Raw genomic sequence first — 18,351 nt, forward strand, 5'->3', positions numbered from 1 at the left:
ATCACTACAACTTTAATGATTTAGAACAATTCAAATCAAAACTAGAAGAAGAAAATGGAAAACATAAAACCCAGAGAAAGAAAAGAAATGGAGGCTAAAGATTTACACAAAAAGACCAGTGAAGAGTGGGTACCTTGAAAGACAAACAAAGTTGAATAAGTCAAGGTTGCACTAATAAGAGAAAAGATTTTTTAAAAATCAGGGAAGTTGTACAATTGATGTGACATCAATGCAAAATGTTGGGATAATGATCATTTGTACAGCAAGAGAATGGACAATCGGGAAGGTATGGACAAATTCTAGGTCACCTTAGCAAAACTGAATTGCGAACAAATAGCAAACTTATAGATCAATAACAAGCAGAAAGACTGAAATCAGTGCGAAAAGTCTCCCAACAATGAGCCCAGCTCCAGTGCTGAATTCAACGGAACATTCAGAGTTAGTATCAATTCTTAAGTGATGTCCCACAACAGAAGATTAAGTTTCCAATTTCTTGATTTAGAAACAAGAAGAAATGAAAACTTGAGGTCAATAATCCTGATGAATTTAGGTACAAAAGTCCTATCAAATGCAACCCAGCAGCACAATGAAACGGCCATTTATGGGCTGACGCTGCGTCGCAGCCAGTGAAACTGTTATATAAGATGCAAACATCCCATCTTAGCATAAGGGACCAAGTTTTGCCTTCTCTGCTTCTGATCCAGCTCCTTGTTTATACACCAGGGAAACTAGCAGATGACAGCCCAGGTCACTGATGGAAGACTCAGTTGGGAGTTACTTGTTCTTGGCTTCAGCCTCACTGAGCCCTGGCTCTTTCAGCTATTTGGAGAGTGAATGTGTGGGTATAGGTCTCTCTCTCTCTCTCTCTCTCTCTCTCTCTCTCTCTCTCCCCCCCCCCTTCTGATCTCTTCCTCTCAGTTTCTCTCAAAGCAACAGGTATTTTGACACCATGCATAGAAGAAATATTTTGGTGGGCCAAGATCACTATTGAGAGTAAACTGGGCATCCACAGGGGACAGCCAAGGGAACCCCTGTAGGCAAGAATGTTCCAGGGGAGGCTACTTGCATGGCAGGAAAGCTACAGAGGAAACCCTAGAATCAGAGCAGGGAACAAACATCTGCAACTCCATCAAACATAAAGGAAGAAGCTGGGGACATGAGTTGTACAAGAGCAGTGACCACGTCACCTGCCCCAGTGTAGGGCAAAGCATAGTGCAGCAGCTATTAATGTGACAGAAAAGAAGAGGTAAGACAATCAATCGACACTGGTGTCAAAATAGCTGATTTCACGAGCATCTCTGTGCAGAGTGCTGCTTTGCTTATCCTAACCCAGAAACAACACAGAGTTCCCCACTTCTCATCTTCTTGGTCTGTTATTCTTGGTTACAAGACATCATGTGGTACATTAATTTCCTCTAACTGTAACAGTCTTTAGAGCCCCCTTGCCAGGCAAAATGGCTGTCACTTGACAGATTTTCCACAAAGGTTTGCTCAGGGAGGGCTCTAAGTCCTTCTTTTACCATACTTGGTTATTACTCCTCAGGGAACATGGATCAAATTTGCCTGCCTCAGTTGTTCTGTCAAGTGCTCATAAGTTGTTCCCCTTAGCAGTGGCTCTATTCCTTTTAGAATATCCAGCAGAGTGGCCAGTAAGTTCCACAACTTTTGGGCAATATTCTCCCAGGATTACCAAGAACATCTTCAAGGATTGTATTTCCATATGTTCCAACCCAGACTGCTATGCAAACTTCTCTGGTGACCTTAACACAAGACTGAATTCACTTAATCCTATGAAATAAATACATATTCTACATGAACAATTTATTTATCATCAGTTATTTCACTTTGAAGTGGATAGCATGTACATTAGTTGGTAAATACCAGTTATTTTTGCATACAGCTATAATGTGTAGGACTAAATATTTTTTAAATTCAGAAATACCACTTGGATGCCGCATTTCAATTCAGAAATATACGTTAGGTAGCAAAAACTCAAGACACCCAATTTAGCTCCTAGAAGAATCCAAATGAGAAGGGCCCTACCTCAGCATGAGTAGTCGGTGGCAGAGCTGATGTCTCATTTTCAGTAACAGTTCCAGTTGGCCCATTGTTTGGCGAACTGGGACCGGATCCGGGAGAGCTGCTACTGATGGAAGATTCTGAAAAATATTGTGAAATATAAAATGTTTGTGAAAAACATACCCAGATGAACTTCAGTTACTGCAAAGTCACACGCAACACCGACATTTTTTTTTGTTGCCGCATATGAATGATGAGCTAAAAAAATATTTTGCTCATGTCTGAATTTTCCTATAACTTGTGCCCACTTTGCTTCCATGGCAGAATCGACAAGACATTATCAATTGGTTTTTAGTGAAGTAAAGCCACAAGGTTATGAGGGTCCTGGGAGCTTTGGATGAGGAATCAATCAAAGAAAGGAATCTTTTCTCACCTGTTCTTGTTCTATTGTAACCACTGACAGAAACAATAAACCTGTACCTGCATTAAAAACATGTCACCCACACATGAGGTCTACAGCATTACTCCTGTTGTATCTGAAAAAAAACACTGCTTAAATGCTGCTCTATAAACTGCTTTTTATTGGATATACTAAGAGCATAGTTTTTGGCCACCATAGTTGTACAAAGTAAATTGAATGTAAAATCTCAGCATTGATGTACAGTCTTGTACAATGTCATCTGATCTTGATATTACTCAATATTTTTTCCATCAGTGAGAAACAGCATATGTGCTATATAACATTTATGCTCTAACACAAGAAGAAATTTCCTTTGAACAAAAATTAGATGGGCATGATGCTGGTTACTTAATTCACATATTTTCTCTTCACATATAAAACCTACATGGTTTATACACTTCAGCTTATAAAGAAATGAAGATACTGATGAAGTAACCAAATTAAATATCCAAATTTCTAATTCATAAAAATATAGCTGGAGAAGACATTTAGTATGGCATTTAGTAATGGAATTCTAATTCCAACCGCCTCTTGCTCAGTTATTTCAAATTTTTCCTAGTTGCCTCATTTGTACATCTTGTTAGACTAACTCTGCAGAAACTATCTGGCTTCAGAGTTTTCAAGAATCAAAGGCTTCTGCTAGAATTTCTGCCAGCATTGTTTCATTCTCCCTCTTCTTCCTCATTTCAAAGACACTGCATTGCTTGTTGTGTCCTGTTGCATTGAGCGCACAGTTACTCCTCCCTCTACCCCATCCTGCACACTATTTCAGGACGTCCTCTCATTGGCTGCCTGGACTCTTCAGGCCCTCTCTTCTTGAAGAAGGCATTGCCTCTGGAGCCTGACACTGTGGTAGCATTTCCTGAGAAGCAGTATCCCTCCCAGCACCTATTGAGCCCTTCAAGCCCTCAAAGAAAGGCTCACTCGCTGTCTGTCACCCAAAACTCTACTCTTAGAAGCCACCCAACCCAAAGATTTTTGGCAAAACGATCCCTTTGACACTAACCGCCACATCTCTCACATTTCCTCCTTTTGCCAGCTGCTACATACAACAGTTCCCTAAGTGTGTCTCCTTGGACCATTTTCTTCCCTTTGTCAAAGTCACGCAGTATTCTGAATTCAAATGTCACTTTTAGGAAAGATATTCTCTTAAAATTAAATTTTTGTTTTTAGCACTCATCAGTCTCAAAGTTCCTCTGAACAGTTGAACACTGTTAATCTCCCCTCACTCATGTGCCAAACACAACACCTTCTAATAATACCAGTTTCCTGCTGATTTCTCTTTTTTGTCATCATCCTTGGTATTTTGTTCACTCTCACTTTAATAAGTTAACAAACATTCCAATTTTTTTAAAAAAATATTTTAAAAATTTATTTGAATGGCAGAGTGACAGAGATCAGGAGGGAGAGCGAAGAGAAAGAGAAAGAGAAAAATTTTCTATCTATTGGTTCACAACTACCAGGGCTGGGCCAGGCAGACATCAGGTGCCAGGAATTCTATCCAGGTCTCACACATGAATAGCAGGAACCCAAGTACTTTGGCCATATCATCTGCTGCCTACTCAGGTGAACTAGTGAAGCTTGATTAGAAGGGTGGAGTAGCCAGAACTTGAACCAGGACTCCAAGATGGGCTATGGGCATCCCCAGTGGCAGTTTAACCGCTGCAGCATAAAGTCCACCCTTACCTTTGTTCTGACGTTCTCTCTCATCTTTGACTACAATCACTTCAGTTGACACACCCATTAGTCGCTCACAGACCTAGTATCTCCAGATGCTCTTCCACAATTCCTCCACAGAGTTGGCCACTTTGGCTTGTCCCTCTGCTCCACAATGAAGCCAGCATCATTTCCTCCCATTGCCTTTTTGACACTCACCCTCAACTCACTGACTCTCACCAGTAACAATCATGCTTTCTCCCCTCCTTTTTTTTCCTACCTCGCTGCAGATACAATGCCACTTGTAGCCTCAACACCTGCCTCACCAAGGCTCTGACTCCTGGATACAGGAACTTCCACTTTCAATAGTCTTTTCTTCCCCTTCTTTTACAACATCCATAATTTGTTCAAGAAAGATTTCTCTACTCAGCTGTGTAGCGACACCATAGAAAAGGTGAGACTGCCATAGGACTCTGACTGCAGCACTTACTCCCTGTGGGGTTGAAACAAGTCTCTACTGCCTTTCTGTCCACCTTTCTTGCCCGTGTCACTTACTTGTTCATTCAATGCTTACTTTTAACTGCTTTGTTTTTTTAATATTTTGTGCCTCTCTTCAACAAAGAAAACACATCTCTCTTCTGTTCTTCTAGAATCTCTTTATCCATATTTCTAATTCTTGTTTTTTTCAGTATGATTTAGTACCGATTTCTTGTTAATGTCTCATTTCCATATCATTTCCATTTCCACACTTAAAAAAAAAAACATTTTCTCAAGCATTCTGTCTTACCCATTTTACATTATATTACTTTATGTCATATTCATACTGAAGTAGGAGTCACCACAATATCACACAAGATTCAAGGCAGAAGCCACTGTGACAGAACCAGGAGGTGTCAGGCTGGACAGGATCTGGAAGGAGACAGTAAGGGTCTTCATGGAACAGTGAGATGCTCAGAGGAGAAATGATCATGGAACTGTGGTTTGATAAAAAGTAGTTCATGAAATGAGGGCAATGGAGAAGGGGAGGGTAGGAAGAAGACTTCACAGGCACAGACATGGGTCAATGTCAGGTTTTCAGAGGAGAAAGGGGCAGGAAATATTTGACTTTGAAAAAGAGGTAGGTGGCAAACTGTTCCCAAGGCAACCATTGGTAAGAGCGGATGGCCTGGGTTGAAAAAGAGTGTACACTTGAACTTATGAAATGCAAAACAGAGAAAAGGCAGGGAGGAGGGTAACAGCAAAGCCACATAACTGCTTTGACACTTGAGAGTCTCTAGCTACATGCTATAAATCCAGAAAGGCATCCTTAGTGTAATGATCTGCAAAGAGCTCATCCAGGGGAAATGAAAGTTGGCAGAAAGAAGAGAAAGCACAGGTGAAGACAACTGAGTGCAGGTGGTTCAGGGTCTAGGAAGGCACTGAGAAATGACTGCAGCACACCGGATCCAACCACTATCCACCAAGGCAGCTGACAGTCCCAGCCCACGGCCCAGAAATCAATATCTGATGAACCATAAATCTCCATATGCATACACATCATTTCCTAAGACAAAACTTGGGAGTCCATATCTCACAACATTAAGGCAAGCGTATTTTAAATGGAAAGAAATGCAAGCAAAACTTGAGCAAATCAAGATCCTTACAAATGACAACAGATCGCAAATGGGTTGCATCCCACTGCAGTTCGGTAAATATTTAAAGAAAGACTTGTAAAAACCATGACCAAAAAGAGAGACAGGAAAATAAAACACTCATCAATATAAATAAATATGACCCTTGATTTAAGATTATCAAGTAGTAAAATGTTACTGATATCTACACGGTATTCTTCAAGCTGCAGTTAAAGGGAGCCTACTTTTTCCACTTTGAGGAAAGAAAACCTATCCTATTTACACAAGATAATTAATACATTTAATTATCTCACATTTTTCAAGACAGAGTCCTTCCAAGCCCTCTATTTCCTTTGAAGAACCTCTTGGGAAAATGAGATCTTTACTTTCTTTCACAAAACATTTCTTGAAAAAAAAAGTCTACGACTCAGAATTCAATGGATCAAATTAGTGATATCACTGTCATTGAAAAACAGATACACTCTAATGAAAGACCTTTATTTTCTTTAATATTTCTTAATCCTCAAGGAAAAAAAATCACATATTATACTAATATGTTTATATGACCCTATCAGCCTATAAGATGGCATAGGAAATTATGCATTTCCCACTAAATCATGCACAAAATGTCCATCTCCACTTCCAAAGCCTTCTCTTTATCTCCTTTCTTCACCAGGAATTGTGATGACCAAAACAGAGAAAGCAATTTTTTTGAAAAGAAACTACAAAGGATAATATACAAGCATAGAGCACTAAAGATCAACTAGTGACACCAGTATAAGGAAATTGTCTTTGAGAAGAGAGAAACACGGTTGCAAATTTTCATCTCTTCATGTAGCCCAAGGGAATGATCAGGTGCCTGACATGGCCTTAAAGAGGTCTTCAATAAACAGTGGTCTACCATGTTGGCTGGTCTTTTTGGTTTGTCTATCATTAGGTCTGCTCTAATTTCAAACCAGGCTCAACTGGGACTGAGGGGTGTTGTAAGACATCAGGTTGAATTTCCTAACCTGTTCACCCCACTACTAACCAGGCAGCTAAAAAAAAAAAAGAACTCGACCATTTGAGACTAGTGCAAATGACAGTTTCTTCCCCTTCATACAAAGCAATCTATTCCCCCTCCTGCTGTAAGTCCCAGCTCACTAGTAAACACACACAGTCATTTATGAGTCCTGCAAATTTGTTGAAAAGTCAAGGTTTTGCTGGTGCATGTAGTTTAATTTTCCCCAATGTATTTTGTACATTTGTGTTTGAGTGTGAGAAGTGCTCTTCTCCGACCTGCCCCTGCTCATTTCTGATCAAATTTCATTCACAGTTATACTGGCTGGCAAACCCAGGACGGACTGCCAGTTCCTGAGGGTACGGGCAGTGTTGGTGTTCCTTAGCCTTGAGTGACATGGAACTTTGATTTTTCTTTCCTTTCCTGTTTAACCCCGGTAGGTGGAGGCACAGCCAGGTATAATGAACTATTTGTGTGTTTTAATATGATTTCCTTTCAAGATATCGTCCTCCTGAAAATCCATTTTTATGCCCACACGTATGTTAACTCTGAACTAGTTTTGTTTTTCCATCCCTACGACCCACATTTGTCAGCGTTAGAACTGCCCAGTCCTCAATTACCTGTCACCTCAAACATTCGCTTCTTGAATGAAGTGACAACATTTCCATCCTTCCGCCTGAGTAAGGGGCTGCTTCTCCTCTCTGCCACTTTCTGTTTTAACCTGGACCGCACCTTCAAGTTGGGCTCAGAGGCTGGGGAGCGAGACAAAGAAAATAGATAAAAATTAAAAAATAGAGAGCCAGCTGCTCCTGTGTTCACTAAAAAAAAAAAAAAAAGTTGCACCCTTTTCTTGTTTCTTCTTACCCTTAAATTCAAAATTCAAACATGTACATAAGGCATAGACTAAATTCATGAGACACACAAATAGAGTAATTCTTTTTATGAAATGCGTGAAATGATGTTTCTACTTCCCTAAATATGAAATGTGAAAAAGGAACAAAAATCAACTTTCAATTCATCTTCTCTATCAGAACTGGGATTGTTAGCGGGAAGTGTGATCGGTAATTACCTCTGGGTCAGAGTAAGATTTATTACAGTTCACTGTCAGTTCTCATAATTCTCTCCAGGGAGAAACTCAATAACCAGCAAAGCAGTAACTTAGTGTGGCTGTAAGAGTCCCTGACCTGACGTCTGGTAATGTGAAGATACCTAGTAGCATATAATTTATGTCTAATTCGGACTCCTGGGATCCTTCCTGCTCAGTAGAGTCTAACCTAAGACCCTGGGAAAACACAGCGTAATCACACCAAGCACACAGATTCACTGTGAAAACCTTTTCTGGACATTTCACACACTGTCAGCCAGAAAGCAAGGGCAGCGAGGTTCTAGAACAGAGAGCCTGAATTAAGGCATGTGGTCCAAAACATAAAGGCAAATTAGTCATGCTGATGCTACTGTGTCTTGGTTTACATTATGTTAAATAGCGAGGCTCCATCATTATGTATTAAGTTCTCAAATAATCACAATTTGTGGGAAGAGAAAAACTACATTGGGTTCTGTAAAACAGAATAACAGTTATGATAGTGATGATGATGATAAGGACAGAATAAGGCATATTTCTGACAACAACTAACATTTCTATAATGTCTTGTGCCTTCCGGGGATGGTCTAAGAATTTTGTCATTATTATTTTGTGTAAGTATGAAAACATCTATGTGGCATGGACACTATTTAAAATTGTCTTGTGTTGGTGAGGACACTAAATACAGAAGAGAAAGTGACTTGCCCAAGGCTACAGAACTAAAAACGGATCAAGCCAGCATTTGTCCCCAGGTGATCTGACTCAGACCTGTCCAAGTACTGAAAATAGCACTGCTCCATCTTTCTTTATATATTCTTACAATAAAGACTATGAAATCATGGCTCCAAAAGCACTAGGGGATATCCACACAGGCAGAATGCTAGCGAGATCTTTTGACCAGCAGGGATGGTTTCGTTCAAGGGATCTGAATTTTTTGTTGGAGTACAAACGTTATCAAAAAGGGGAACTCAAGATATTTCCTTTTTGGTTTCAGACTTCAACATCAGTACATGTGTCCCTTAGAATGATTAGGTGAAACTGGAGCTTAAGACAAAGATTAAGTTCAAATACAAAAACTAAAAAATCACCAATTATTTCTTTGTGTTATGTGTCTAATTCTATTCTTCAACATACAGAAAAAAAAGTTTTTCAAAAATCCAGTGCTTAAAGACACATCAAAGATGAGAGGAGAAACTTCAAAATGATGAGAGACTTGAAATGTAGGCCTTGCTCGGCCTCTTGCCTTGCAGCAAAGAAGGGGTGGGCAGTTTGGTAAAATCCCAAGGTACTTGGCAAACCTTCCAGGTATGCATCCAATTTGCCTTATTGGAGAAACCTGGCTCTCAATAGCACCAAAATTACTCAGTAGTAAAGGGACAAAAGGAGATTGCATTAATGATTCCCTATCTATATTTACTTCAAGATTCCATTACAAATTCAGTCGTGTCCCTGAATGTTGTAAGTAATAAAAACATTCATCTAATAATCTAAATCAAAAAAAGGCATTAGGACTCTCAAGGTGCAAGGTATATTTGCATCTTCTGTACCTTTCCCAGATGTAGAGTTAGATGGGAGACAGGTCTTGCCATGAAGTCCTGCCTGAGGGAGTAAATGCCACAGGCCCAGAGAGAGCATGAGGCTCCTGCTCCAGCCCCGGACACCAGCTTCCTTTGAGGGCAGACCCTGACATAGCAGTCACACCTCAGGCAACTGAGTGCCTGTGAACCTTGATGGATCTTAGATTGACTTTCCAGCTTCTAGTTTTGGTCTGGCCCATCCCTGGCTGCTGCAAACATTTAAGGTGTCAACCAGCAGATGAGAACCAACAGCACATCTTCCACCCTCTCCGTCTTTCTGCCTTTCAAATACATAAATAACTTTCCCCCCAAAATAGCAGTGGATGTAGTAGAATGAGCAGTGTATTTTCAATGAGAGGACATGGAGCTGATTCTCTGAGGCACCACAACTTGGTGATGAAAGGCTTATGGTTGTTTGTTATTTTTTGAACCTGTCATTGATACTGTCTCAACCCAGATGTTTCGAAGAATGGAACTTGCATTATTTTTAACATATTGTTTACCCAATACTATGTCAATTAATTCCATAATGTTGTATATTGATACTGAGGCCTTGTTGGGGCTTTTAACTGACCGGATCTTTACTCTGTTAGACCTATCTTCAGACCATAGAAGGTCTCCCCAAGAGGCCACTGAACTTATCTGGACAATAAGACGCTGAACTTTATGCTAGGCATGTGTTTGCAAGCAATGAATCTCAACTGAACTTGAACTATGGTTATGCAACAAGGTGGAGGAATCCACCATGGGGGGAGGGGTATGGGAGGGGTGGGGGGAATCCCCAGCGCCTATAAAACTGTACTACATAATACAATGTAAGCAACAATAAAAAAAAAAAAAAGAAAGTTAGTTCTTTATTGTAAAACCAAAGGTCTGCCAGTGCCTCAATACCACAAGTTGCAGTTATCCTATTACAGCCCAAAGAAGTACTGAGATGTTTTGGGTCAACATGAAAGAAGGAAAAGTTTGCAGTGCTTGTGCTGCTGCTGCTGGTATTATTGCTGATGCTTTCACAGCCAGGAATGGTCTGCTAGGATGGGGACTCATCTCTCCTGATCCTCTTTTCCCTGCCCACTCTTGACATACAGTCCTAGCTATGGGCTGAGGATCTGCATTCAAGATGGAAATATGCCGGCAGCTTGGAAAAACAGCATATGCCATTGAAATACGCTGCCCGAAATCCTAAAATTTCACAAGCTATTCAGAAAAAAAGATTTTCACTCCTGTGTTTGTCTATCGCAGAATGGGTTGGATAGACAACTCTTAAATCTTCTGGGTTGGTCAACACAGGAAAACAAAGAATAGGTCAGGAATGAGAAATGGGTTCTAGACTTAGACCTACCACCTCCTAAAGTTAGTGACCTTTAACCCCTGGCAGTAAGCTGACCATCAGTTCATTCATGCCAATCAACTGACACAACACCCTGTAGTGCTTGCCATCAAGCAAGTGTGCATCTAAATGCTCCACACTTCGAGCTGTCTCACTTTTGGGCAAACAGAGCTGCATCATGGCAATGTCTCCTGTCTTCGGTCCCTTGCTCTGGCTCCTCTAACCCAAGAACACCCTCTTCTAGGGAGCGGGAATGGCTGTGCACTGTTGCTTTTTTCTTGGTGTTACTGCCTGCCTAAGTAGTTTCTTTAAGCATAATTCTTTCGTATAAGCCCACGATTCTGGCAACTTAGGAATGCCGCCGACCAGAACCCTGAGTGATTATGGTCCAACTTCCCTTGCAGTTCTTTTAGAATCAAACAAAACTGTGTCATCAGTTCTCAACCATGAAGAGGTTGGACCCAGGAGACATGGTGGCGATATCTGGAGCCATTTTTAGCAGTCAGCATAGTTAGCTGTTACGGACATCGAATGAGTGGAGGCAAGAGATGTTACCAAACATCTTTCAATGCACAGGACCACCTTCTCAACAAGGAATGTTCTTAATCTACATGTTAATAGTAACAAGCGTGAGAAACCCATGAGTAAGCAAAAGTAAACAGAAGCTATTCATAACTATGCTACTTTGGAATCATTAGAAATAAAACCCATCAGTCTCAAAGAGGCTATGAGAGAGGAAGGAAAAATAGGAAAGTAGGGAGATTATCTGAAATTAGACAATGCATTATGCAATTGGAACACATTAGACACTTCCATTAATTTTGTACCTGAAAATTATTGACCACTAAAATTCCTAAAAACTTTCTGATTATTGGCTGTTTTGGAGATATCCATAAAAACAAAATTTTCAGTTTCAGGAAAGATAACACTGGAGGCATTGTGATCTTAGCTTCCTCAGCTAAGGACATAGGTTCTTAAAAACTCAGGGATCCTGGCACAGTATCTCTTTATCTTTATAAAACACACAACGTGTATCTTCTCTGAGGAAAGGCCCCTTTCCTATGGATCTAGTAAAAGCTTGTGTTTATACTTCAATGCTTGTTTAGCGTAATTAATATGAGAAATGAGTATCATGAGAGTTAGGGATGGGAGGATAAGTTCCCATCACATTCAGTCTTTGTAATGCTCTATAAATTCACCGCTAACTTCAGAAGCCAAACACCAAAGCCCAGCATGATACGTATCCATACAGTAGAACTAATGACCTCGTGTTGTTGGCTCAGTTTGCAGTTAAAGTTAATTCCATTTTTAATGCTCTGATCTCCCCAAAGGCTGAAGATTTCCATGCCAGTGACTTGCTAATGGGATGCGAATCCTCAGAGCCTAGAAAAACACCACTAGCTGGGGAGAATTGCTGCTTGTATGTGAATGTATTTCATGCCTAGTTGCACTAATTGCCTTTCTATTTTTACTCCACACCCATCACTCTCTACATCTCAATTAATCACAGAAACAGAAGGTGAGCTTTTCAATGTGTGCACCCATCTGAATGCATTTGTCTGCTGAGATGAAAACTCTGCATAAAAATTGACTGTCATCATTGAAATGAAAAATACCCATATTAAGATAAACAGGACAGATCAAAAACTTTTTTAATCTTTTTACTCAAAATAATATGGAACAAAAGAAAATAGAACACATTTGGAAACTACTTCACGAGCTAAAAGTATTTCAAAGCTCTATTCTCACATGATTTCCCTGATGTAGACTAAACAGGGTAATAGAGGATGAAAACAACAACAAGAAGCACAAAAACTGGGGAAAGAATATTAATGTTGAAAAGCGATGCAGAGATTTTCAAGTTAGGATTCGGAGCCACAGGAAGGCTTAGAGTTGTCATCCAGCTAAAACGTTGGTGTGCCTATGGGATGTCCCTGTTGTACATGTATGGAAACATACAGACAAGTCACCTTTTGTAGAAGCATGGGTTCACCAGACCAGAATGTCAACGCCAACCCTTCCTGGCAGCACTAGATTAATAAATGCTTCTTTACTCTAGTGAATACTTGGAAGAATTCCTCCTGCAGTGCCTGTTGAGCTTTCCGTTGACAGGTAAAAGTTAAGCCTTCATCACCAACCTCATTTGCCTATTGCTCCCTGACCCATGGGGTGACTTGTTGAATTCTCCACACTCTTTCGGGTTTCTCCTGCTTTCTGTCACTCACAGGGTCTCTGTTAGGAGCTCCATATTCCAGTGCTCGGTCACTTGGAACTGAACCTTAAAACCAGACCCACCCTGTTCCTTAAGTCCTTCAGGAAGATGAGCCTTGCTTAGGTGCCATCTGCTCCTTACTTTTCTCGCTAAGGCTGACACAGCAGAAATTTATATGGTGGGTGAGCTGCTCAAAGCACCTTTGCTATCATGAGAAACATGTTGGGGACACAGTATATTCTCTAAATCTGGTTTATTCAAAGACAAATTACTATTAAAAGTTCCGCCATATTTTATTGGCTTGGATGATATCACAATTCAACACTGTAAGCCAGATTTCATGTATTTTGATGCAAAGTAGCAAAATTGCTTATCTCTAATTATAACTGATAGTATATAAGTTACAAACAAACATTTCATAAAAATTATTCTGGGAAGAATATTAGCTTCTAATAACAAGCTATGTAACAGATCAATGCAATTTCATGAAAACACTGTATTATTTTTCTTTGAAAGGCATTTATTGAAAATAGCTCTGTGCTGTTGCAAATATGCCAGCTATGTCTATTTGCTGGAGAAATTACTTTCTCAAAAAAGCTGTAATAATTATCACTCAAGTGAAACTTATTTACACTGTAATGATACATTAATTGCTTTCTTTCGATTATGTAAGGTACATATATTTGAGAAATTTAAGAATAGGGCAATTGTGTACATCGTGCTAAAATATTTTTTGTGTTTATACATAAAATTATTTGGTATTGAGGATTAGTAAATATGACTGCATACCATCCGTTCACTTAATAATTCATTATGAGTCCTTTTTAGGTAATTATATGTAATAATCTATAAAATAATTTCACTGATTTTTCATTTAGAAATTTATCATTCATCTTTTCCCAAGCAATTATATGTTCTTTTAAAAACATTCTGTTGGGCTCTACCTTCTACTCTACACCCACATTTACACGTAAACTGACTTCATTGAAACACATGATAACCTTGATGTTGCAGTGTGACATGCATCAATGCCTGTAAGTCTGTTTCTGTATCTACGAGTATTTCCTTCTAGAGTTTAACAGGTGCTTCAGTAAGTTTGCTGAGTGAATAAATGAATGCACAAATTATTACATACTTCTTTTCTGGCACTAAAACAAACAGAAAAAACAATTTTCTTATTTTTAGGTGCAAAATGCTACTTCCAAGAGAAAGACACTTCAAACAATGTGATCCTGATAGAGAAAAATTACAATTTGTGAAATCAGCTCTCACACTGCCTGTGATGCCATCATCCCACTGCTGCATGTCAGTCCGAGTCTCAGCAGTTGCTCTAATCCAGCTCCCTGCAAACGCACCTCATAAGGCAGTGGAAGACAGTCCAAGTGGTGGAGCACCTGCCACCCACATGGAAGCCCAGGATGGAGGTTCTGGCTCCTGGCTCTGGTCTAGCTCAGCACTGGCTGCTGCGGTCCACCAGATGGAGAATCTGTCACTCTGTCTTTCAAATAAATACGCATTTTTTAAAGTAATGAAATATTTAGTCTTTTTCATTGCTAGTTTACATTTTAACATATTTAGTTGGTTCCATTCTCAGTTAAATGTATTAAATAGCTATAGAATAAAAATGAATATGAAGCAAAATGCAGAGTAGTTACAAAACCCTTGCAGAGGTTATTCAATCTGTACCTTACAACTCCCGTCTCAGCATCTCTACAGGCTCAAATGCTTCCAGGTCAAATCAAAGTCCTCTATTGGTACGGATTTTTTTAAATTAAACATTTATTTATTTGAAACAGCAGCAGAAAGACAAGAGAGAGAAAGATTCCAACCTGTGGTTCTCTCACACAGGACTACAACCAAAAGGTCTGGGCCAGGACGAAGCCAGCAGCCAAGAACTTCCTCCTGTTCTCTCCTGCGAGCTGCAGAGGCCAAGGACTCATGCGATTGTCTGCTGCCTCCCCAGGAACACCAGCAAGCAGCTGAGTTAGAAGTGGTACAGCCAGGATTTAGACCTGCACTTTGCTGCGAGATGCTGATGGCAACAACTTGACTCACTGTATCAACAACTTGATCACTAGTTGGAACAGCTGGAACAACAGGCATCATAATATTGACAGCAAGCTTCAGAGCAAAAGATACTAAGGGTAAATATTGGGGCCCAGCACGGTAGCTTAGTGGCATGCGCCTGGGATCCCATATGGGCACTGGTTTGTAACCCCGATGCTCCACTTGCCTTCCAGCTCCTTGTTTATGGCCAAGGAAAGCATCTGAAGACAGCCCAAAGCCTTGGGACTCTACACCTGCCTGGGTGTAGAACCCCGGGCTACAGAACAGCTCAGCTCCTGCTATTGCGGCCACTTGGGAAGCAAACGAGCAGATGGAAGATCTTTCTGTCTCTCCTCCTCTTTGTAAATGTGACTTTCAATAAAAATAAACATTTTTTTTAATTAATATTGAAGGAGAGCTGGGAGTCAGTGTGACTCTCAGATTTCTGGATGGGCTCACTATATAGAAGATGATTTTTTTCCACGAATCCCATTATTTTGCTCATTTTAAGTGGTTTCTATCCAATCTTACAGTGTACATACATTTCCAAAGGTCCAGTTACAGCTGCTTAGAACTGTTTTTTCTCACAACTTTCAGCTGCCAGGTACAACCAACTAGGTTCAAAAGCTCCTCAGAGACAAATACCATGGCTGAGCACACCCATGTCAAAGAGCACCTAGTTCTTCACCCAGTTCAAATGCCACTTCTTATCCTGATTCGAAGCCTGCCAAGCCATTTGGACTACAATTACCACATGCTTTCCTTTGCCGGTTTTGATCTTGCAATCATTATGTAAATTTTGCAGTTTTAGAATATTCTTGTTCCTTCAATCCTTTCCCAGTCTCATCTGTTGCAAAGCTGTATTATTTCTATCATAAATTTTCCTTACAGTAGAAATTTATATGGAATCACCTATTAGCCAATTCAGTGGTATATAAAGGCAAAAATTCCAACTCCCCAGAGATTCTCTGCCAGACCTTAAGTTTAATATCCTGTATTTATTCTACTTTCCCCAGATGACTGGATTAACAACAAAGAAACAAACAACCCCCGCTCCCAAAAAAACCCTAAACAAAAAGTCAAGGAAAATTTTGGGGAGATGGGGAATTAAAGGGAACTACAGAAAAGTATCACCCTAAGGAAAACTCTTCAGCAAGCATATTAGGCAGAAAAAATCCCCTCCCACCCTTGAGAAGTGTCCACGTTCCATCCTCAGAACTTGTTAAGTGATTGGTTCTAGGAGCCCTGCACCCTCTTCGGGTAGGTACACCAAGTTGCAAGGACTCAAGTATCTTATCCATGAATACAACAGCACAGTACTGTATGTGACCAGCTCTCACTTATCTGTGAGGCCACACACAGTGCACACTTCATACAAATAGTTCTTACCCTATATCATTTAGAGGATAATGAGAAAGGAAAAAGTCTCCACATGATCGCATGATCCACACAGGCAATCTTTTTTTTTAATTTACTTATTTTTGTTATAAAGTCAGATATATATATAGAGAGAGAGAGAGCAGGAGAGACAGAGAGGAAGAGTTTCCGTCCACTGATTCACTCCCCAAACAGCCGCAACGGCCAGAGCTGAGATGATCCGAAGCCAACAGCCAGGAGCTTCTTGCAGGTCTCCCGCGGGTGCAGGGTCCCAAGACTCTGGGCTGTCCTCAACTGCTTCCCAGGCCACAAGCAGGGAGCTGGATGGGAAACGTGGCTGCCGGGATTAGAACCGGTGCCCATATGGGATCCTGGTGTGTACGAGGTGAGGACTTTTCATCGCTAGGCTACCACACCGGGTCCCAGAGGCACTCTTTTAAAAAGCATCTGTCCCTGCACCTGTTGAATCTCAGAAAGTGGTGGAATCCATGGTCCTGGAGGGTGGACTGTGTGCTGCTGCCCACGATTAAGAGCTATTACAGTTACAGGTAGAGGTACAGATTGTTGATACGCCACTACAAAGATAGGGAGATCATGCACATGAGCACACATGGAATATGATCTCAAGTCCTTTGCACAGAGGAGGGGAAAGGCCACTGGTGCCCGATGATGAGGCAGTGGGAGAAAGCCTAGCCCGATCATTGCTGGCTCGGGAGTAGAGAGGCACCGACAGTCAGAGAACACAGGTGCAAGCAGAAGCAGAAAATGGAAGGGAAATGTGGTCACCACTAGCATCTCCAGATAGGAAGACAGCTCAGCAGACACCCTGATGTTATCCCAGGGAGCTCCATCCTCAATTTCTAGGACTGTGTGACAGCACACAGGTGTTCTTTAAAACTACCAAGTTGATGACAGTTTGCAACTAGCCGCAGGAAGACAACACAGCAACCTAAGGGACTGTGAGTTTGGTAGCTTACTGGACGTCTAGTACCATGATGTGTTGACTGCAATTAGATTAAGCCCTGCTGTACCCCCCATGGCACTGGTTTTGTGCATGATGGAAGAATATTAGAGAGAACTATTAAATATATGTCTATCTCTTACCCAAATTACCAGAAAAATAATTTACTTAAGATTACTGTTTATCATTTTATCAGATTTAATTTTACATAAGTTATTAACTTATTTACAAGTGCTGATTTGTAAGAAGAGTTAAAAGAGAAAAAAAGCAAAAATTGAAACTGTGCATTTAAATCTTCCAGTTGAGAATTTCTATAAGGGTATGTGTGTTAATTAGCCTTTACTTTAACTCCAAAATGCTAAGGACACTCTATATAACACAGAACCATGATAAACAAGCAATTTCAAAACTTAAGCGATTTTTTAATCATTTTTTAGAAATTCAATTTTATATATTCAGTCATTAAATTCAAATATTCTATGATAAGTTCTATTTCTAGAAAAAATTCTCTTTTCAGTTCAGGGTATCTAAAAGAGGTTGGAGAGCAAGTTCAAACCTCTAATTAGTTTTGAAATTCAGCTAATTAAAATATTTTTGCTTTTATACATGATCTTTATGGTACAAAATATAATTCCAGCCTCCTACAACTTAATCAGCTAAATATAAAATGTACCCTTCCATCTGGTAAATCAATTTAACAGACATAATTGTGACCCACCATAACTCAATAAGACACTGAGGAAAACCATTGAAATGTGATTTCCTTTTCTTTAGAAGAGAATTATGCACAATTTCAGCATGCATTGCCTTTCTCAGAGTTAAAGTCAACAGGGAGGTATCAGTCTCCTTCCCATGAGTTTCCCATGAGAAAATCAACAGCAAAGTACAAAGCTTGTGCTGTTATTCATGAAACACTCCATAATACTAACTTGGCTTTAACCAGAACATATTATTTGGCAGCTAAAACCTTTAATTAGAGTTGTGGTTTGAACAGATTTTCACTGAATTTATGTTCTGTAGGG

General features: G+C 40.1%; 1 protein-coding gene across 11 annotated transcripts in view; it reads right to left on the minus strand.

The window, feature by feature from the left end:
* Positions 1-18,351, minus strand: part of HDAC9 (histone deacetylase 9) — a 579,622-nt gene that overhangs the window by 297,972 nt on the left and 263,299 nt on the right. For 8 of the 11 annotated variants that reach the window (XM_040964718.1, XM_040964720.1, XM_040964719.1 and 5 more), the window contains 2 exons: positions 7,366-7,497; positions 2,044-2,159 (listed from right to left, as the gene is read on the minus strand). In XM_040964718.1, coding sequence (XP_040820652.1) covers positions 2,044-2,159; positions 7,366-7,497 — 248 coding nt within the window. The remainder of the gene's footprint in view (positions 1-2,043; positions 2,160-7,365; positions 7,498-18,351) is intronic. The other 3 variants (XM_040964721.1, XM_040964725.1, XM_040964730.1) reach the window with 1 other exon arrangement.

The sequence above is a fragment of the Ochotona curzoniae genome, unplaced genomic scaffold (genome assembly GCF_017591425.1).
Source record: "Ochotona curzoniae isolate NIBS_2020 unplaced genomic scaffold, NIBS_Ocur_1.0 scaffold_3835, whole genome shotgun sequence".
Taxonomy (NCBI): domain Eukaryota; kingdom Metazoa; phylum Chordata; class Mammalia; order Lagomorpha; family Ochotonidae; genus Ochotona; species Ochotona curzoniae.